Source organism: Pongo abelii, chromosome 19 (assembly GCF_028885655.2).
Source record: "Pongo abelii isolate AG06213 chromosome 19, NHGRI_mPonAbe1-v2.0_pri, whole genome shotgun sequence".
Taxonomy (NCBI): Eukaryota; Metazoa; Chordata; class Mammalia; order Primates; family Hominidae; genus Pongo; species Pongo abelii.
In genome coordinates, this window is record NC_072004.2 from 5021208 (window position 1) to 5043540 (window position 22333).

At 46.2% G+C, this 22333-nt stretch overlaps 1 protein-coding gene and 1 long non-coding RNA gene across 6 annotated transcripts in view; one reads left to right on the top strand and one right to left on the bottom strand.

The window, feature by feature from the left end:
- Positions 1-22333, top strand: part of LOC129051188 (uncharacterized) — a 45884-nt gene that overhangs the window by 376 nt on the left and 23175 nt on the right. The gene's annotated exons all lie outside the window — the stretch shown is intronic.
- SCIMP (SLP adaptor and CSK interacting membrane protein) overlaps positions 17163-22333 on the bottom strand; it is a 33887-nt gene continuing 28716 nt past the window's right edge. For 2 of the 3 annotated variants that reach the window (XM_063717973.1, XM_063717974.1), the window contains exon 5: positions 17163-19222. In XM_063717973.1, the coding sequence (XP_063574043.1) occupies positions 19038-19222 (185 nt within the window). In that variant the 3' untranslated portion in view covers positions 17163-19037. The remainder of the gene's footprint in view (positions 19223-22333) is intronic. The other variant, XM_054536052.2, reaches the window with a different exon arrangement.

A 22333-nucleotide genomic window follows, 5' to 3' on the forward strand; every position in this document is an offset into this window, starting at 1 on the left:
GCCTCCATCTCCCAGGTTCAAGCGATTCTCCTGCCTCGGCCTCCCCAGTAGCTGGGATTACAGGCGCCCACCATCACGCCCTGCTAATTTTTGTATTTTTAGTAGAGCCGGGGTTTCGCCATGTTGGCCAGGCTGGTCTCGAGCTCCTGTTCTGCTTGTTCTGTTTTCATCTTTTGTTGTTGTTCCCTGCATGCATTTGTGGTCTCATTCATTGATGACTTCTATTTGCAATGCCCGGTCAAAGGCTAGGCGATACAGAGCCCAACAAGGACGGCTTAATGTTTAAAAGTGTAAGTTCCAAAGTGAGAAAGTCAGACACTCAGAATCCTTGCCCCACCACTTAGGGGCTATGTGACTTTGAACAAGTTACCTATTAATAGCTTCTTCGCGCCTCCGTTGCTTCATTTGTAAAGTGAGGTAAATAATAGGACCGACCTCACTGACATATGTATGTGAAGTTTGCATGTGGCGAAGGCCAGATACATATTAGTTATTACCGTGGAGATGATGTTGGTTCGCATCGCATAGGATCGTGGTGAGGGTTATATATGTATGTAAAGATGTAAGATGTTCAACCCCAAGCCTTTCCCAAGCAAAAATGTCAGTGCACTAATCACTTTGGCTTCTCATATCTCTCTGTCCCAAACTTTGGGTTGCACGAATTATGCACGTTTCACTCTTGAATTTGTAAATGCAGCTACTACCAACTATTCCTTAATTTGCACAACTACATTTGAGATAGTATTTCATTGACTGTGTTAAATTTTCGTTGAAATACTGAGCCATGTCTCAAATAGACTTCAGTTATAGTTGCTTTTATAGTTCCTTTTGCTTTACTTCTCTTAATAAGAGTGCACTAATAGAAGTTACTCTTTGGAATTTAGAAATGGGTTTTTAAGGCAGGGCACAGTGGCTCACACCTGTAATCCCAGCACTTTGGAAGGCCTAGGAGGGCGCATCACTTGAGCTCAGCAGTTCAAGACCAGCCTGGCCAGCATGGTGAAACCCCCGTCTCTACTAAAAATACAAAACAATTAACTGGCATGATGGCGGGCGCCTGTAGTTCCAGCTACTCGGGAGGCTGAGGCAGGAAAATAGCTTGAACCCGGGAGGTGGAGGTTGCAGTGAGCCGAGATCGAACCACTTCACTCCAGCCTGGGCAACAGAGCAAGACACTGTCTCAAAAAAAATAAAAAAAATAGACTGTTCTGTGTCCTCTGCTCCTAGAGGCCCAGCCTCTGTGGCCCTGTGACCTGCAAGTATTGGGAGATCCACAGCTAAGACACCGGGATCCCCTGGGAGGCAAAAATGAGTTGGAACTCATAAGTGGGAGTTGAACAATGAGAACACATGGATAGAGGGTGGAGAACATCACATACCAGGGTTGGTGGGGGGTGGGGGGCTGGGGAGAGATAGCACTAGGAGAAATACCTAATGTAAATGACGAGTTGATGGGTGCAGCAAACCAACGTGGCACATGTATACCTATGTAACAAACCTGCACGTTGGGCACATGTACCCTATAACTTAAAGCATAACAAATAAATAAATAAAATAAATGGGTTAAAAAAAATCATACAGGCTGGGCGAGGTGGCTCATGCCTGTATTCCTAGCACTTTGGGAGGCTGAGGCGAGTGGATCACTTGAGGTTAGGAGTTCAAGACCAGCCTGGCCAACATGGTGAAACTCCGTCTCTACTAAAAAATACAAAAAAAAAAAAAAAAAATTAGCCGCGCGTGGCAGCAAGAGCCTGTAGTCCCAGCTACTAGGGAGGCTGAGGCGGGAGAATGGTGTGAACCCGGGAGGCAGAGCTTAAGCCGAGATCGTGCCACTGCACTCCAGCCTGGGCGACAGAGCAAGACTCCATCTCAAAAAAAAAAAAAAAAAAAATTATCTGGATGTCGTGGCGCGTGCTTGTAGTCTCAGCCACCTGGGAGTCTGAGGCAGGAGAATCGCTTGAACTGGAGAAGCGGAAGTTGCAGTGAGCCAAGATCGCGCCACTGCACTCCACCCTGGGTGACAGAGTGAGACTCCTCTCAAAAAAAAAAGAAAAGAAAAGATAAATGGTGTAGATTGTGAAAGTATTAAAAGGAAAAATATTTGTAACATGCATGATAAGAAAAGGGATAACATGCTTGACATAAAAGAGCTCCACATGACTTCAAGTTCCCTGAGAGTGCCTTGGGTTTTTGCTCAACATTCACTGTATCACCAGTGCCTGGCACAGAGCCGGCACTCCATACGTATTTGTAGAATGGATAAATTACATAATGAATCCATGCTGCTGTCAGGGGTAGCATGTGAACTCTAAAGGAGATCAAAAAGAAGAGCTATTCTTTTTAAGACTAAAAAGCCAAAATAACCACTTTTGGCAAGACTTATATATTTCTCAACAAAAAAATGCAGCTGCTGTCTTCCCCACCCCCACTGCCTCCCATTTTCATTTTTCTGGCTTATGCAGATCTCGGTTCTTAAAATAAATTTTTTAAAAACTTTATTTTGTTATTTTAAAAGTAGTATAAGAATTACAAGAAAACATTCGTACACATGTAAAATGGTTCTGACGACAACTAACCCTGACAGTTTTTTTTTTTTTTTTTTTAGACACAAGGTCTCACTCTGTCAGTGGCATGATCATAGCTCACTGCAGCCTCATCCTCCTGGGCTCAAGTGATTCTCCAGCCTCCCAAGTGGCTGGGACTACAGGTACTGCCACTAGGCCTGGCTAATTTTTTTATTTTATTTTATTTTATTTTTTGTAGATATGGGGTCTGCCTATATCGACCAGGCTGTTCTGGAACTCCTGGCTTCAAGCAGTCCTGTCACCTTAGACTCCCAGAGTGCTGGCATTACAAGCATGAGCCAAACCTGCCACCACTCCTGGCCTACCAGATTTCTTTTCTTTTCTTTTCTTTTTAAATGAGATGGGAGGCTTTGCTCTGTGGCCCACGCTGGAGTATGGTGGTGCAATCACAGCTCAGTGCAGCTTCAAACTCCCAGGCTGAAACAATCCTCCCATCTCAGCATCCCAAGTAGCTGAGACCACAGGTGCACAGCACCACACCCAGAAAATGTTTGTACTTTTGGAGAAACTGAGTCTCACTATGTTGCCCCGGCTAGTCTCGAACTCCTGGGCTCAAGCAATCCTCCCATCTCAGCCTCCCAAACCCAAACTGCAGGGATTTCAGGCGTGAGCCACTGTGCCCGGTCTTGGAGCTTATCTTATTTTATTTTATTTTATTTTATTTTATTTTATTTTATTTGAGACAGAATCTTGCTCTGTCACCAGGCTGGAGTGCAGTGGCGTGATCTCAGCTCACTGCAACCTCTGCCTCCTGGGTTCAAGCGATTCTCCTGCCTCAGCCTCCTGAGTAGCTGGGACTACAGGCACGCACCACCACACCTGGCTAATTTTTGTATTTTTAGTAGAGACGGGGTTTCACCATGTTGGCCAGGATGGTCTCGATCTCTTGACCTCATGATCTGCCTGCCTCAGCCTCCCAAAGTGCTGGGATTACAGGCGTGAGCCACGGAGCCTGGCCCTCTTTACTGTCTTATGCGGTCACTCAACACAATACTTCTGACACCAGACGGGTGGGGGCTTTCTTCACACACCAAGCAGTTCTCTAGCAGACACCAGATAGCTGTCCTCTAATTCAATTCAATCTGACACTATCTACCTGGAGATAGTGTTAGATCCCGCAGTCCCACAAGACTACTGCCCACTTCAGATGCCAGTTGTAAACCCTTGGCTGTGACCTGTATTTCTGACAAACGCTCTAAAGTGAGATTTCCACAAATCCCTCCTAGGGTTTGCTAGGACAGCTCACAGAACTCAGGGAAACACCTTACTTATATTTACCCATTTATTATAAAGGATATTACAAAGGATATAGGTTAATAACCAGATGGAAGAAATGCATAGGGCAAGGTACGCAGAAAGGGGTGTGGTATTTCCATGCCCTCTCTGAGTGCCATCCTCCAGGAACCATCCACCATCCTCCATGTGATCAGCTATCTGGAAGCTCCCAGAACTCCGTCCTTTGGGGTTTTTATGAAGGCTTCATTACATAGGTATGATTGATTAAATCATTGGCCATTGGTGATGAACTCAACCTTCAACCCCTCTCCCTCCCCTCCCTCGGAGGTTGGGGGGTGAGACTGAAAGTCTCAACCCTCTAATCCTGCCTTGATCTTTTTGGCAACCAGCCCCCATCCTGAAGTTATCTAGGGGCTCCCAGCCATCAGCCATCTCAGCAGCATACAAAAGACAGTTTTTGTCTATTTGTTTGTTTTTGTATTTTTGAGAAGGAGTTTCACTCTTGTCCCCCAGGCTAGAGTACAATGGTGCGATCTTGGCTCACCGCAACCTCCGCCTCCCGGGTTCAAGCGAGTCTCCTGCCTCAGCCTTCTGGAGTAGCTGGAATTACAGGCATGCGCCACCACATCTGGCTAATTTTGTATTTTTAGTAGAGGCAGGGTTTCTCCTTGTTGGTCAGGCTGGTCTCGAACTCCCGACCTCAGGTGATCCGCCCGCCTCAGCCTCCCAAAGTGCTGGGATTACAGGCATAAGCCACCGTGCCTGGCCATTTGTTTGTTTTTGTTTTGAGATGGAGTCTTGCTCTGTTGCCCGGGCTGGAGTGCAGTGGCGCAATCTCGGCTCACTGCAACCTCTGCCTCCTGGGTTCAAGTGATTCTCCTGCTTCAGCCTCCAGAGTAGCTGCAACTATAGGCGTGCGCCACCATGCCCAGCTAATTTTTGTATTTTTAGTAGAGACGGGATTTCGCCATATTGGCCAGGCTGGTCTCAAACTCCTGACCTCAGGTGATCTGCCCAGGTCGGCCTCCCAAAGTGCCGGAATTACAGGCCTGAGCCACCGCGCCAGGGCCCCATGTGTGAACTTCTTAATACACCACTAGGTGGCAGTGATTTGCAGCCCGTGGTTGTATTAAACAGACTTTTTTTTTTTTTTTTTGAGACAAAGTCTTGCTCTTGTTGCCCAGGCTAGATGGAGTGCAATGGCCTGATCTTGGATCACCACAACCTCTGCCTACCGGCTTCAAGCGATTCTCCTGCCTCAGCATCCCGCATAGCTGGGATTACAGGCATGCTCCACCATGCCCGGCTAATTTTTGTATTTTTAGTAGAGACGGGGTTTCTCCATGTTGGTCATGCTGGTCTCGAACTCCCAACCTCAGGTGATCCACCCATCTTGGCCTCCCAAAGTGCTGGGATTACAGGCGTGAGCCACCGCGCCCGGCCTAAAGAGACATCTTAAATACGTCTTTATTTTTAGACAATAGAAAAATAAGCTTCCCATTATGCAAGGGTCCTGTGGCCTTTGTGCTTTCCTACCCTGTGAACTAAGAGTCTAAATCTGTGAAAAGATATCCATGAGGTAGAGTTGAATTAAAATAGCAGGTTGCAGAACAATATTTGTACCTCCTCACTTTCTTCTTTTCTGCCTCTCTCCCTTCCTTCCCTACTTCCACAAAAGTTGACTGAGCAACTATTGTGTGCTAATATGTGCTAAGTTACTGGAAATGCAATGGTGAGCAAAGCAACACCACTGTAGTCCCTGTGGATCTTATGGTCCCTTATTGATGGACAGATAGGTTGGTTCCACCTTCTCATTATAACAAATAACACTACAAAGAACATTTTATACATACACTTGAGTTTCTCTAGGGCAGTGGTTCTCAAAGACTGGTCTGGGCCATGAGACCAAAACAATTTTCATAATAATATTAAGATGTTATTTGGCCTTTTTCATGCTCACTCTTCTCATGAATGTTCAATGGACCTTTCCATGAGGCTACATGATATTGTAGCCTACGATATTGCAACAAATTGATGGCAGAAGCAGATATGAGAATTCAGATGTTTTCTATTAAACCATATATGAGATTTGAAAAAAAAAATGTAACATACACAGTGACATTTTTCTCACTAATTTTTTTGTTTGGGAAAATATAGTTATTTTATTATTTTTTTGAGAGAGGGTCTCACTCTGTTGCCCAGGCTGGAGTGCAGTGGCACCATAGCTCACTGCAGCCTCAAAGTCTTGGGCTCAAGTGATCCTCCTGCCTCTGCCTCCCAAGTAGCTGGGACTACAGGTGCTCACCACTATGCCTGGCTAACGTTTTTATTTTTAGGTTTTGTAGAGATTGAGCCTTGCTATGTTGCCCAGGCTGGCCTCTAACTCTTGGGCTCAAGCAATCCACCCACCTCAACCTCCCAAGTAGGTGGATCTACAAGCTCTCGCCACTGAGCCTGGCTCCCTCCATCATTTTTAAGTGCAATGGAGACCTGGTACCAAGTGGTTTGAGACTCACTGTTCTAGGGCAAGGGTCCCCATTGCCCGGGCCTGGACCAGTACAGTCTGTGGCCTGTTAGGAACCAGGATGCACAGCAGGAAGTAAGTGGAGCGCAAGCGAGCACTACTGCCTGGGCTCTGCCTCCTGTTAGATCAGGGGCGGTATTAGATTCTCATAGGAGCACGAACCTTATTGTGAACTGCACACATGAGGACTCTGGGTTGCACGCCTTTTACAAGAATGTAATGGCTGATGATCTGAAGTGGAGCAGTTTCATACCAAAACCATTCCCCTCTTTCCTCCCAACCCGTCCCTAATGCCAAAAAGGTTGGGGACTGCTGTTCTAGGGTATCTGTTCCTAAGTGGAGTTGCTGTGTTTTACAGTGCCCACAATTTCAGTTTTACTAGGTGTTGCCAAATTGCTCTCCAAAGTGGCTGAAGCGAATTTATTATTTTTTATTTATTTATTTTGAGATGGTGTCTTGCTCTGTTGCCAGGCTGGAGTGCAGTGGCGCGATCTTGGCTCACTGCAACCTCCGCCTCCCGGGTTCAAGTGATTCCCCTGCCTCAGCTTCCCGAGAAGCTGGGATTACAGGTGCGCACTCCCACGCCTGGCTAATTTTCTGTATTTTAATAGAGACGGGGTTTCACCATGTTGGCCAGGCTGGTTTCAAACTCCTGACCTCGTGATCCACCCGCGTCAACCTCCCGAAGTGCTGGGATTATAGGTGTGAGCTACTGCGCCCGGCCTTTTTTTTTTTTTTTTCAAGAAGGAGTCTCAGTCTGTCACCCAGGCTGGAGTGCAGTGGTGCAATCTTGGCTCACTGCAACTTCCACCTGCCAGGTTCAAGCAATTCTCCTGTCTCAGCCTCCTGAGTAGCTGGGATTATAAGCCACACACCACCACACCTGACTATTTTTTTTATATATTTAGTAGAGATGGGGTTTCATCATGTTGGCCAGGCTGGCCTCGAACTCCTGACCTCAAGCCATCTGGCCTCTCAAAGTGCTGGGATTACAGGCGTGAGCCACCTTGCTGGGCCAAAAGCTAATCTTAAAAAACAAAAAACAAACAAACAAAAAAAACCCCCAAAAATACCAGGCCGAGCGCGGTGGCTCATGCCTGTAATCCCAGCCCTTTGGGAGGCCGAGGTGGATGGATCACGAGGTCAAGAGTTCAAGACCAGACTACCCAATATGGTGAAACCCCATCTCTACTAAAAATACAAAAATTAGCTGGGCATGGTGGTGCGCGCCTGTAGTCCCAGCTACTCAGGAGGTTGAGGCAGGAGACTCACTTGAACCCAGGAGGCGGAGGTTGCAGTGAGCCAAGATCGCGCCACTGCACTCCAGCCTGAGCGACAGAGCGAGACTCCGTCTCAAAAAAAAAAAAAAAAGAAAAAAACCAACCAACCAAACAAACAAAAAAACCTGGCTGAGGAGGACAAATCACTTGAGCCCAGGAATTTGAGGCCAGCCTGGGCAAAATGGCAAAACCCCATCTCTACAGAAAATAATTTTAAAAATTAGTTGGAAGCCTTTACTAACTTAGGGAAAAAAAAAAAAATTAGCCAGGCATGGTGGTGCATGCCTGTGGTCCCAGTTACTTGGGAAGCTGAGGTGGGAGGATGGCTTCAGCCTGGGAGGCAGAGGTTGCAGTTAGCTGAGATTGTGCCACTGCACTCCAGCCTGGGTAACAGACCCTGTCTCAAAAAAAAAAAAAAAAAAAAAAAAGTATATATCCTTGATGTTTTTGTTGTTGTTTTTCTCAAATCTCAAATTGAAAAGAATTGTGAAATTATTAAAGTAGGCTAGTAAAAGAAAAAAAAAATAAAGCAGACTAGTGATACAGTACAACAGTGACTTGCTGTATGAAATGTTCATTTTCTTTTCTAAACAATACTGTGAAAAGCAGGGTCTTATTTATCTTAAATGTTCAGAGGAAGTTTTTCTTGGTCACTGAGAATAGCTTTGTACAGTATCAACATTACATGTATCGGAAAATTTATTTTTGTTTGGTGGCTCATCGGGGATAAAAGTGTACAAGTTATGCAAATAAACCGTTTTTAACATCAGGGGAATTTCATTATTCTTAAATACTATCTTCTGCAATTTTTGTTAAAACCATGTTCCACTAACACCTAATTTGTTAAAAAAAAAAAAATACAGAGGGATCTAATGTTAAAACAACTTAAAGGCTGTTAGTTTATAGTTCACTTTGTAAATGAGAGTTTATTTTAACCAATTTAGGGCTTTCTAAAATTATTCATAGAATATTTAATTGTTCAAGTGTAGCTGATCTAAAACTTTAATGGCATTAAATTTTGGCAATGGAATATGTTGATCAGGCTGGGCGCAGTGGCTCACGCCTGTAATCCTAACACTTTGTGAGGCCGAGACAGGTGGATCACCTGAGGTCAGGAGTTCGAGACCAGCCTGACCAACATGGCGAAACCCGATCTCCACTAAAAATACAAAAATTAGTCGGGCGTGGTGGTGGGCGCCTATAATCCCAGCTAGAAAAAAAGAAATATGTTGATCAATATGAGAGGTTGAGTTTTACAGTTGAAGGGGCAAGGTGCAGCGATATTAATTGGCTGTTTCTGACAGTAGTTTGGCACATAGTTATATGTACACTCTGCCCTAGTAAAATGAAATGCGACCACAGTCAACGGTTACCTATTTATGCTGGAGGGTGTTTGGCAACCAACTGTTAATTTAAGTGAGATTCCATTCTGCTGCTTAGCCATGGCAGAGCACACACATGTGCACTCAGGGAAAGCAGATGGAATAGGTTATAAACAGAAGCACACTCCAATTCAGGAGACATGTCCATGCAGAAATAGTACTATGATGCAACATACATCACAAAAACAAATGGAAATTTTGTTTGTTTGTTTGTTTTTGAGATGGAGTCTCGCTCTTTCGCCAGGCCGGAGTGCAGTGGCACAATCTCGGCTCACTGCGACCTCCGCCTCCCAGGTTCAAGCGATTCTCCTGCCTCAGCCTCCCGAGTAGCTGGGACTACAGGTGCGTGCCACCACACCCAGCTAATTTTTGTATTTTTAGTAGAGACGGGGTTTCATCATCTTGGCCAGGATGGTCTCGATCTCCTGACCTTATGATCCACCCACCTCAGCCTCCCAAAGTACTAGGATTACAGGCGTGAGCCATGATGCTCGGCAAGAAATTGTTTTTTTTTTTTAAATCTGTCTTTAGGGGATTATCTAGTTATTAGTGGGGTTAAATGAGGGAACTGTCGCCTCGGCAGAAGGGATGGTCCACTGTATTCATTTGTCATAATAACCAGACTCCTGGAGTTACTGGGTTCTAAAGTTGTTGATACAGCATGAATAGGTTTGAATATGGAGTTCTGTATGGAGGGTACTTTCAACGGGAAGATAAACCAAAATTGTTGGTCTTAGCCTTTTGGACTACTGACTTTATTTGAATCTCTTTAAAGAGTCAAAACTGGCTGGGCGCGGTGGCTCATGCCTGTAATCCCAGCACTTTGGGAGGCCAAGGCAGGTGGACTGCTTGAGGTCAGGAGCTCAAGACCAGGCTGGCCAACATGGTGAAACCCCATCTCTACTAAAATACAACAATTAGCCAGGTGGTGGGCACCTGTAATCCCAGCTACTCGGGAGGCTGAGGCAAGATAATCGCTTGAACCTGGGAGGCAGAGGTTACAGTGAGCTGAGATCGAGCCACTACACTCAGCCTGGGTGACAGAATGAGACTCTGTCTCACACACAAAATAAGCCTGTATTGTTGTAAATAGATTGTGAAGGGTGATTCTGGTGAGGGCTCAGAAGAAGAGGAGAGCTACAGAGAAAGCCTCAGTTTTCTTAGAGATTACCTAAGAGGTTGTACCAGAAGGCTAGTAGAAGTATGGATGTTAAAGGCCATTCTGATGAGGGCTCAGATGGAAATGAAGAACATGTTATTGGAAACTGGCAGAAAAATGATCCTGATTATCTGGCAAAGAATGTGACTGAATTGTGTGTCCTAGTGTTTTATGGAAGGTAGAAATTCTGAGTGATGAAATAGGATATTTGGTGGAAAAAATATCTGAGTAAAGTGTTGAGAGTGTGGCAAAGCTTCTTTTGAATGCCTGTAGTAAAATGCTAGCAGAGAGAAAACAATTCAAGATGGTCTTTCTTTCTCTTTCTCTCTCTCCCTCTTTCTTTCTTTCTGAGACAGAGTTTTGCTCTTTTTGCCCAGGCTGGAGTGCAGTTGCGCGATCTTGGCTCACTGCAACCTCCGCCTCCTGGGTTCAAGTGATTCTTCTGCCTCAGCCTCCTGAGTAGCTGGGATTACAGGTTTGTGCCACGACGCCCGGCTAATTCTGTATTTTTAGTAGAGACGGGGTTTCACCATGTTAGCCAGGCTGGTCTCGAACTTCTAACCTCAGGCGATGTGCCCTTCTCAGCCTCCCAAAATGCTGGGATGACAGGCATGAGCCACCGCCCCCGGCCAAAGATGTTATTTATGATTTAAAAAGCAGCAGAATTTAAATATTTAGAAATTTACCAACCTGCCCATGTTGTAAAGAATGAAAAAGCTTGTTGAAGAGAAAACACGAAGAATGTGACCAAGGAAACTTTTGATAAGGAGGTTAGTGTGGGGAGATGGAAGCCAGATGCTCAGCATCACAGTGAAGAAGGACCCTGAAACCATTCCGAAGATCTTCAGAGGCTGCCCTGCCCATCACAGGCCCAGAAAACTAGGACCTTGAAGTCAAAGCGATTTCAAGGCTCTGCTCCCTGCATTCTGGTGCAGGGCTCCTGGGATACCCTAGCTGTGGCTCAAGTGGGCCCAGCTGTGGCTCAGGCCATCCCTCTGGGAGGCATAGACAGTAAAGCATGGTGGTGTCCAGGCAGTTTTATCTCCACAGCTGCGCAAAGTGCACAGGCTATGAGGGCATTGCTACCTCTACCTAGATTTCAAAGGATTCCTGGGGGAAGCTTGAGGCTCAGATGGAGCACCGCCAAAGGGGCAGGGCCACTGCAGAGAGCCCCCACTAGGGCAATCCCCAGCACAGCCATGGGGACGGGGGTGCCTTCAAGACCCCAGAATGTTAGGGCCACCAGCGTGCAACTCCAGCCTGGGAAAGCTGCAGGCCCGAGACTCCAACTCATGAAAGCTGCAGAGTGGGCTGTGCCCAGCAAAGCCATGGGGGTGGGGCCGCCCCGAGCCTTGGAGGCCCAACCCCCATCCCAATATCTGGGGGATAGGACGTCAAGTCAAACATTATTCTCAAACCTTAAGACTTAATGTTTTTTGCCATGTTGAGTTTCGGACTTACTTGGGACCCATTACCCCTTTCTTCTTTCCTATTTCTCCCTTTTGGAATGAAAATTTTTATCCTATGTCAGTCCCACCATTGTATTTTGGAAGCATACTTACATTGTGTAAGTAGTTTGATTTCACAGGCTCATAATTGGAGAGCAATTTGCCTCAGGATGAATCATATCTTGATTTTTGCCCATACTTGGAATGAGTCAACATTTAGTTGAGATATTGACTTAGACTTTAAAGCTGATATTGGAATGAGTTAAGACTTTTAGGGCTATTGGGATGGAATAAATCTATTTTGCATGTGAGAAGGACATGGATTTTCTGAGGTCAGGGGCAGAATGCTGTGGTGTATGTTTGTGTCCCCACAGAATTCGTATGTTGAAATCTAACCCCCAAGATGATGGTATTAAGAGGCACGGCGTTTGGGGTGATTAGATCATGAGGGCCCTGCCCTCATGAATGGGATTAATGCCCTTATGAAAGAGGACCCAGGCTGGGTGCGGTGGCTCATACCTGTAATCCCAGCATTTAGGGAGGCTGAGACAAGAGGATCACTTGAGTCCAGGAGTTCGAGACCAGCCTGGGCAATATAGTGAGACTCCATCTTTACCAAAAAAAAAACGAAAGAAAGAAAGAAAAAAAAATAGGCCAGGCGCAGTGACTCACGCCTGTAATCCCAGCATTTTGGGAGGCCGAGGCAGGTGGATCATGAGGTCAGGAGATCGAGACCATCCTGGCTAACACGGTGAAACTCCGTCTCTACTAAAAAAATACAAAAAAAGTATCCAGGTATGGTGGCAGGTGCCTGTAGTCCCAGCTACTTGGGAGGCTGAAGCAGGAGAATGGCGTGAACCCAGGAGGCGGAGCTTGCAGTGAGCTGAGATCATGCCACTGCACTCCAGCCTGGGCGACAGAGCAAGACTCTGTCTCAAAAAAAAAAAAAAAAATAGCCAGGTGTGGTGGCATGTGCCTGTAGTTCCAGCTACTCAGGAGACTGAGGCAAGAGGATCACCTGAACCCAGGAGTTTGAGGCTGCAGTGAGCTATGATTGTGCTGCTGCGCTCCAGCCTGGGTGACAAAGTAAGACTCTGTCTCAAAAAATAAAATAATATAAAAGAGGCCCCAGAGAGCTGTCTTCCCCTTCTATCATGTAAAGACACGGTGAAAAGGTATGAAGCACAGAGTGAGCCCTCACCAAACACCAAATCTGCTGGCACCTTGATCTTGGACTCCCCAGCCTCCAGAACTCTCAGCGACATTTCTGTTTTTAACAAATTATCCAGTCTAGGGAATTTTGTTATAGTAGACCAAATGGACTAAGACCCTGGGTATGTGGACCACTCCAGGCCAATGAGACATTAGGGAAAGTTGCTGGGGGCTCCCCTCCCTAATAAAACAAGATACAGCCAGGCGCGGTGGCTCACATCTGTAATCTCAGCACGTTGGGAGGCTGAGGCAGGTGGATCATGAGGTCAAGAGATCAAGATCATCCTGGCCAACATGGTGAAACCCTGTCTCTACTAAAAATACAAAAATTAGCTGAGTGTGGTGGTCCTAGCTACTCAGGAGGCTTAGGCAGGAGAATCGCTTGAACCTAGGAGGCGGAGGTTGCAGTGAGCCAAGATCGCGCCACTGCTCTCCAGCCTGGCAACAGAACGAGACTCCATCTCAAAAAAAAAAAAAGATACATGTTAGTAATGCCCATTTTCTTTCTAACTTTCAATGTTACCATATACAGATGCTTGGAGCTATGGCAGCTATTTTGCCACCATGAGGATAAAGCTAAGCAATTTGAAATTAGTCCACACCCCTAAGTTATGGAGCTGCTGAATTCTGGATTGCTTACCTCTAGACTTCTTGCTTTGTGAAATTATAAACTCCTCATTGTGTAAGTTATCTTTAGTTGGATAGTCTGTTCTTTGCAGCCTAAAGCATCCTAACGAATACACATGATTTGTAAAATTTGTTGCTGGTAATACCAGTGCATTTCCTGAAAACAATCTTGTTTGTATTGCAAAGAAGATCAGATAGTAATTATTATAAGGAAAACTATAATCCTCTGATTTGTGGCATGAGTAAAGCATCAGTTCTTTTTTTTTTTCCAAGACAGAGTCTCACTCTATCTCCCAGGCTGGGGTGCAGTGGCGCGATTTCGGCTCACTGCAACCTCCACCTCCCAGCTTCAAGTGATTCTCCTGCCTCAGCTTCCTGAGTAGCTGGGATTACAGGCACCCGCCACCATGCCCAGCTAATTTTACTATTTTTAGTAGAGATGGGGTTTCACTATGTTGGCCAGGCTGGTCTCAAACTCCTGACCTCAAGTGATTCTCCTGCCTCAGCTTCCTGAGTAGCTGGGATTACAGGCACCCGCCACCATGCCCAGCTAATTTTACTATTTTTAGTAGATATGGGGTTTCACTATGTTGGCCAGGCTGGTCTCAAACTCCTGACCTCAAATGATCCACCTGCCTCGGCCTCCTAAAGTGCTGAGATTATAGATGTGAGCCACCATGCCTGGCCAAGCATCAGTTCTTAAAACAGTTAAGGTGGCAGAACAGGAGTTCTTTCAAAATGATGATTTTCAATATTTGTGGGTATTTCAACATCATCATAGTCATCTTCAGGTTCAATATAGTTCAGGATGGAAAATATCTTCTTACTTCTTTCTTTTTTCTTTTTTTTTTTTTCTTTTTTTTTGAGATGGAGTCTCACACTGTTGCCCTGGCTGGAGTGCAATGTCATGTTCTCGGCTCACTGCAACTCCGCCTCCCAGATTCAAGCAATTCTCCTGCCTCAGCTTCCCAAGTAGCTGGAATTACAGGTGCCCGCCATCATGCCCAGCTAATTTTTTGTATTATTAGTAGACACGGGGTTTCACCATGTTGGCCAGGCTGGTCTCGAACTCCTGACCTCAGGTGATCCACCTGCCTCAGCCTTCCAAAGTGCTGGGATTCCAGGCATGAGTCACTGCGCCCAGCCCTTATTTCTAACTTTATTTATTGATGAGTATGTATTCAATAGGGTGACTTGGGGTTTCCTGCGGTGCTAGAATATACAAAAAGATCCTATGAAATCTTGATATATTTAAATCTATCATCCAAACTGGTAACAATTTCCCTAGTAGAAAACTTGGCTTTATTATACGTTCCCAGTATAAAATCTCAGCCAAATTACACATGTCCAGAGGAAAAAAAAATTTTTTTTGTCAAACCAATTGGTAGATTTTCCATGAATGTTCAACAGTCAATAAATATTGCCTACCATGTACCAGGTTTTGTGCTGGACATTGGGAATAGAGCACTAAGACAATTTCCATCCCAAAGGAGCCCCCAGATTAGAAAGGAGGATGGAAAGTAACCAGGTAATTATAATTATAATATATAATAATTATAATACAAAGGGAGAAGTATTTCCATAGGGCCAAGTATGGGAGCTGTGAGAGCTCAGAGTTCATTGATTCATTCATTCAACCCAATTGATTATTCAACATATTTATTGAGCATCTACAATGTGCCTGGGCACTGTGCTAGGAACAGGGAAAACAGTAGAGGAAAGAAGGACGCATTCCCTGCCCTCATGTTGCTTTGGGTCTAGTGGAGGAGAGAGACAGATAAGCAATAATTATAACATGCTAATGCTATGAAAAGAGAGCATCCAGGAGGCACCAACCCAAGTTGGGTCATAAGGAAAGGGTGGCCAAGATGAAATTGGAAGGATCCAAAGGTGGGGAAGAATGTTTCATACAGAGGAATGGCGCTGTGCACAGGGGCAACAGGGACCATAGTGAAGGTCATTTTATTTTTTTATTATTATTATTATTTTTTTTTTTTGAGACAGAGTCTCACTCTGTCGCCCAGGCTGAAGTGCAGTGGCATGATCTCAGCTCACCACCATGTCTGCTGCCCGGGTTCAAGCGATTCTTCTGCCTCAGCCTCCCGAGTAGCTGGGATTACAGGCGCCTGCCACAGCGCCTGGCTAATTTTTGTATCTTTAGTAGAGATGGGGTTTCACCATCTTGGCCAGGCTGGTCTTGAACTCCTGACCTCGTGATCCACCCGCCTCGGCCTCCCAAAGTGCTGGGATTACAGGTGTGAACCACCACACCCGGCCATTTTATTTTATTATTATTATTATTTATTTATTTATTTATTTTTGAGATGGAGTCTTGCTCTGTCGCCCAGGCTAGAGTGCAGTGGTGCAACCTAGGCTCACTGCAACCTCTGCCTCCCAGGTTCAGGTGATTCTCCCGCCTAAGCCTCCCAAGTAGCTGGGATTACAGGCATGTGCCACCACGCCCGGCTGCGTTTTGTATTTTTAGTAGAGACGGGGTTTCACCATCTTGGCCAGGCTGGTCTCAAACTCCTGACCTCATGATTCACCCGCCTCGGCCTCCCAAAGTGCTGGGATTACAGGTGTGAGCCACTGTGCCTGGCCTGTGAAGGTCATTTTAAGTGGATGCAGCAAAAAAACTCGGGCAGAGTGGAGGTTGCAAGGGGGTTGGGGGAGAAGAGTTTGGCAAAAGATAATCAGTGACCAGATCCTGACAAATCTTGTAAGCCATGTTAAAGAGTTTGGTCTTTTTCTGGGGTTAACAGGCAAAGAGAAGATTTAAGCAAAGGAATGAAGTGGTCAGACATTCACTTTAGGAAGTCACTGGGTGCCATGTAGAAAGTGGACTGCAGGTGAGATGCCAGAGGCAGGGGAGCAGTTAGGGGGCTGTTGATGTTTTCTTGGCAAGCGCTGGCAATGGTCTGACCTCAGGACAGTGACGGAGAGATGCGGACTCATTGGAGAACCACGTAGGAGGCACAAGTAACATGGGGAACTCTGGAAACAAAGCAGTGTGGGGAGAAGGATACTAGTTTCTGACTTCAGCAACTAAGAAGATAGTAGAGCACAAGACATTTGGGACTGGAGGTAGGTCATCAGTTCCTTTTGGTATATGCTGAACTTGAGGGGGGTCTATGGGACAGTCACAGGGAGATGTCTTAGAGGCAACCCAGCTGGAGAGAAAGAGCTCAGGTAAAGTCAGAATAGAGGGGGCAGCTGGGCGCCGTGGCTCACACTTGTAATCCCAGCACTTTGGGAGGCTGAGGCAAGCGGATCACTTAAGGTCAGGAGTTCAAGACCAGCCTGGCCAGCATAGTGAAACCCCGTCTCTACTAAAAACAAACAGAAAATTAGCAGGGTGCTGGCGTGTTGGCACACACCTGTAATCCCAGCTACTCGGGAGGCTGAGGCAGGAGAATTGCTTGAACCTGGGAGGGGGAGGTTGCAGTGAGCTGAGATTGTGCCACTACACTCCAGCGTGGGTGACAGAATGAGACTCGGTCTCAAAAAAAAAAAAGAAGAAAAAAAAATGGAGGGCCCACTGAGCTCATGGACATTGATGAGATCACTCGTGAGTGTTGGAGGCAGATGGGCAGAGACACGGGGACAGAACCTGAGGAAGACCAGCATTGAAGAGATGCTTCAGAAAGAGTGGGTGGCCCCAAAATGAGATGGAGACAGGAGGCGAACCAGGAGAGGGTGGCTTCCAGAAACCAAGGAAGAGTCAACATTTGTCTGGCATTTGTTTTTAACTTCTGTCATAGTCATGGAGGGTTTACAGAACATTTATAAGAAGAAAGCATGTGTTTGAAACCCTCCAATCCTTTGGCTTATTTTTGTTCTATAATTTGGGAAGAGTCCTCTCTTTGGCTAGTGGGATACCAGAGTCCCATAAGGCCATTGTTAGAGAACTACTGGCCTAACATAAGGAGGGTTTATTTATTTATTTATTTTTATTTTTTGAGATGGAGTTTCACTCTTGTTGCCCAGGCTGGAGTGCAATGGCACGTTCTCGGCTCACCGCAACCTCCTCCTCCCGGTTTCAAGCGATTCTCCTGCCTCAGCCTCCTGCCAAGTAGCTGAGATTACAGGCACGCGCCACCATACCTGACTAATTTTGTATTTTTAGTAGAAATGGGGTTTCTCCCTGTTGGTCAGGCTGGTCTCCAACTCCCGACCTCAGGTGATCCGCCCACCTCGGCCTCCCAAGGAGGTATTAATAGCAAGGTGGAAGCCTTCATTGAGTCTAGAAAGAGAGAACCAGGGAGGAAGCCCAAGTCCCCAGTGCTCCAGCGTTGACTGAGAGAGAAAGCTTGAAAATGGGAGGAACACATTTTCCCATCTTTTGAGGGAAAGCTCAGTTTGAGAGTCACTGTCAGGCCTTTCCAGGTTCACAGTGCTCTCCCTGCAAGGCTGTCATTTCCCAGATTTCCCAGAGGTTACTTAGAAACCAGCAACTTGTGAGTATAGCTAGAATGAGTCAAGTCCTAGGGCTCTGGCAGATCAGCTGGAAGGAATTGATGAGGTCTAAGAGCCTACGAAGCTGACTTGGGCCTCATTGACCCCATTAGGACACTTGTTTAACAAGACAGCAGCCCATGTCCCTGGCATCTCATTGGCTGCAGCACATCACACTGGACCTTCTGCCTCCTCCCAGATGCCCAGGGACAGTGATCTGGAAGGAAGGGGCTTGAGGCTGTTTTCCTAGAACTCGAGGAAGTACTGATGAAAATGATGGACAGGGGATGTTAAGCCCCCTGAACTCTCCATCTTGAATATGCCGTTATTACATGCCCCTTTTCTTTCCCGTTCCCCATGATTTTTCCTGGGGGAAATCTATTTTTCCTGTAGCACCCCCAACACACCTGTTGCAAAATGATGCTTCTAGGTGTAAATCAGAAGGTAACTTTTGTCCTTTGTCCATTGTTACAGTACAACTTGCAAGCATGGGGAAAAAACGTAGGTGAAAACTCAAATCTCTATGGTCAATTTGGCCTAAATCATATAAAGGCACTGGGGTTTTCAGGGTGTCTAGGTGGGGAGAGTTCACAAGAACAAAAGGTACCCCCTCCCCTTGTGGTGTGGGATGTGGTGTGGGAACCTGGGCACAAGAGCACTCAGCTGTAACTCACCCACAGCCTCACAGTGCAGGAGGTGGGTGGGGTGCGAGGGTGAAGACCAGCATGCTTGGTGAGGGCCTTGCTGGGGATGGGAGCCTGGGAGGGTCTGCACAACCAAATGCTGAGATTTAATATCACTCAGAACCATGCAAACCAAAGGGAATGAAGGGGGAAAGAGTGCCAAGAAAGGAGTAGTTTCTCACAGGTGGGAGCCATGGAGCCCCATGGTCCTTCCTACGGAAACTTTCCTCAACAGCACAAGGCTGACCCCTCTAAGTCCTCAGAGCCGAGCACCCATGTCTGTCCTCTGGCTGCAGTCATCCGATCACAGGGGTGTCTTCATCTAAGATTTGGGAAGTGCTTTATCTTATAGAGCTTCATAAAATCACCACTGGCTTTCAGGGCCCAGAGACCTACTGAAGTTCAACCATTCTTGATTGTTTTAAAATAAGTCGTGTGAACCCTCTTCAGCTTTGCCAAAAAGGAGAAATGCCTGTTTCAAAATGATGCTTTTCAGTATTTGCAGGGAGTTCAACATCGTCATAGTCATCTTCAGGCTCAATGTAGCTTGGGATGGAAACAGTCTTCTTATTTTTAACTTTATTTACCAATGAGTATGTAGCAGGCGGCTGACTTGGGGTTTCCTGTGGGGCTAGAATACACAAAAAGGTCCTTAGATGCAAAGCTATCATGTGTTTTTATATTTTTGAATGCAGTGGCTCAGTGTGATTTTCACGTTTCAGTGATCTTCCCATTTCTAGTGGGCCAGATCCCCATTTTACAGAGGAAATTTAGACGCAGACCTGACACAGTCTCAGGATCACCCAAGTGGGTAAATGGAAAATATTAGTCAGACATCTTGACTCCCATATCTCTCTGCCTAAGACTGCACTGTGTGGAAACCATGAAGCAAAAGCTTAGAAAAGAAACAGACCAGGTCAGGTGCAGGAGCTCACACCTGTAGTCCCAGTACTCTGGGAGGCCAAGGTGGGAAGATCACTTGAGCCCAGGAGTTCCAGACCAGCTTGGGCAACACAGGGAGACCCTCGTCCCTACAGAAAAATTTAAAAAGTAGCCGGATGTGGTGGTGCATGCCTATAGTCCCAGCTAATTGGGAGGCTGAGGCAAGAGGATCTCCTGAGCCCAGGAGGTTGAGGCTACAATGAGCCATGATCACGCCACTGCACTTCAGCCTGGACAACATAGTAAGACCCTGTCTCCAAAAAAAAAAAGAATGGATGAAAAGAAACAGACCAGAGCCCAGTAGTCATATGAGTGCTGTTGTGTTACAGATCCTAATTTTCACAACGAAGTGAAACAAATCATATTTCCTTTTTGGCACATCCCTTCCAGTGACTTACACTGTTTTCCAGGACTCTCTGTAATTGCTTATGTACAAATCTCTCTGCTAAGAAGAAAGGGGATGGCGTTGTTTTCAAAAGGTGGAATTAGTACAGAACGGGTTCATAGGAGGCTGGGGGCAGTGGCTCACGCCTGTAATCCCAGCACTTTGGGAGGCTGAAGTCGGGGGATCACCTGAGGTTGGGAGTTTGAGACCAGCCTGGCCAACATGGTGAAACCCTGTCTCTACAAAAATACAAAAATTAGCTGGGCATGATGGCGGGTGCCTGTAATCCCAGCAACTCGGGAGGCTGAGACAGGAGAATTGCTTGAACCCAGGTGGCAGAGGTTGCAGTGAGCCAAGATTGTGCCATTGCACTCTAGTCTGGGCAACAGAGCGAGACTCTGTCTCAAAAAAAAAAAGAAAAAAGAAAAAGAAAAAGAAACAAAAAACAAACAAAAAGAACAGATCCATAAGTAACAGAAGGATAATGAAACAGCTCAGCTCCATCTTTGATGGGGATTGGAACTGCCTCTCCCACAATCTCATCTTTTCCTAAGAAAACCTGAAATGCCACTATTTGCAGAACTCTGAAGTTTGACAGACCCGAGTTCATGTTCAGGTTCCAGCAGTCATTAGCTGTGTGACTATAGGTAAGTCACTTATCTGTGCCTCAGCATCCTCATCTGTCAAAGGGGAATAAAAATGTACCTGGCTTGGGCCGGGCGTGGTGGCTTACGCCTGTAATCCCAGCACTCTGGGAGAGGCCAAGGCGGGCAGATCACGAGGTCAGGAGATCGAGATCATCCTGGCTAACACGGTGAAACCCCATCTCTACTAAAAATACAAAAAATTAGCCAGGCGTGGTGGTGGGCGCCTGTAGTCCCAGCTACTGGGGGGGCTCAGGCAGGAGAATGGCGTGAACCCGGGAGGCAGAGCTTGCAGTAAGCCGAGATTGCGCCACTGCACTCCAGCCTGGGCGAAGAGCAAGACTCCCTCTCAAAAAAAAAAAAAAAAACGTACCTGGCTTGTAGAGTTGTTGTGAGGAGCGAATGAGCTAATACCTGTAAAGTGCTTAGTGTGGGACCTGAAACAGCGCACGCTCAGTAAATGTTAGCTAATATTATTTATCTATCCAATCAAAATATTTTTCTTAAGTATCAACTGAGCCTCACGCCCTGTTCTAGGTAGTGGATAAATATTAATAGTGGTGGACAAAAAATGTTCCTGTGTTCCTGAAGTTTATACTCCAGTGGAGGAGATCAATAATACACAAATGAACAATAAGTAAATAACACAATTTTGGATAACTGTCAGTTTCATAAAGGAAATTAGCAGGACTACTTTAGGTTGAGTGGACAGAGAGGGCCTCTTTGAGGTGGTGACTTTTGAGCTGACATCTGAAGGATGAGGAAAATCCAGCGAGGCAAAGAGCTTAAGGAAGAACATTCCAGTCAAAGGAACCAGGCAGAGTTTTTCTGATAGGAAGTGAGAGGCCTAGTGACACCCCGTGTTTCCTTCTGTTTATGTTCCAAGCTGGGATTTGAACGTGAATTTACACCCTTATATCAGGCTATTGGGTGCGTCAGTACTTATGCTGCCCCCTTTTTGCTTTTCCATCCCTTTTTTTTTTTTTTTTTTTTTTGAGACAGGGTCTCACTCTGTTGTCCGGGTGCAGTGATGCTATCGTGGCTCACTGCAGACCTCCCAGGCTCAAGCGATCCCCCCACCTCAGCCTTCCAAGTAGCTAGGACTATAAGTGTGCACCATCACGCTGGCTAATTTCTGTAAAGATAGGATTTTGCCATGTTGCCCAGGCTGTTCTCAGACTCCCGAGCTCAAGTCGTCTGCCCGCCCTGGCCTTCCAAAGTGTTGGGATTACAAGCATATGCCACTGTGCGTGGCCTCTGGCTGTCTCTTTTAAACAGGATGCTGGCTGTGTGTGGTGGCTCATGCCTGTAATCCCAGCACTTTGGGAGGTCGAGGCGGGTGGATCACTTGAGGTCAGGAGTTCAAGACCAACCTGGTCAATATGGTGAAACCCCGTCTCTACTAAACATACAAAAAATTAGCTGGGTGTGGTGGTGCATGCCTATAATCCCAGTTACTCAGGAGGCTGAGGCAGGAAAATAGCTTGAACCTAGGAGGTGGAGATTGCAGTGAGCTGAAATCATGCCACTGCACTCCAGCCTGGGTGAGAAAGCAAGACTCTGCCTCAAAAATAAAATAATCAGGATGCTGCATCTATAAATCCTAGTGTTACAGACTGAATGTTTGTGTCCCCCCAGAATTCACATGTTCAAGCCTTAACCCCCAGTGAGGCTATATGTGGCCATAGGGATGACGCCTTGATCCAACAGGATCAGTGTCCTTGTAAGAAGAAACACCAGAAGTCTGACTCCCTGATGCTCTTCCCCAGCT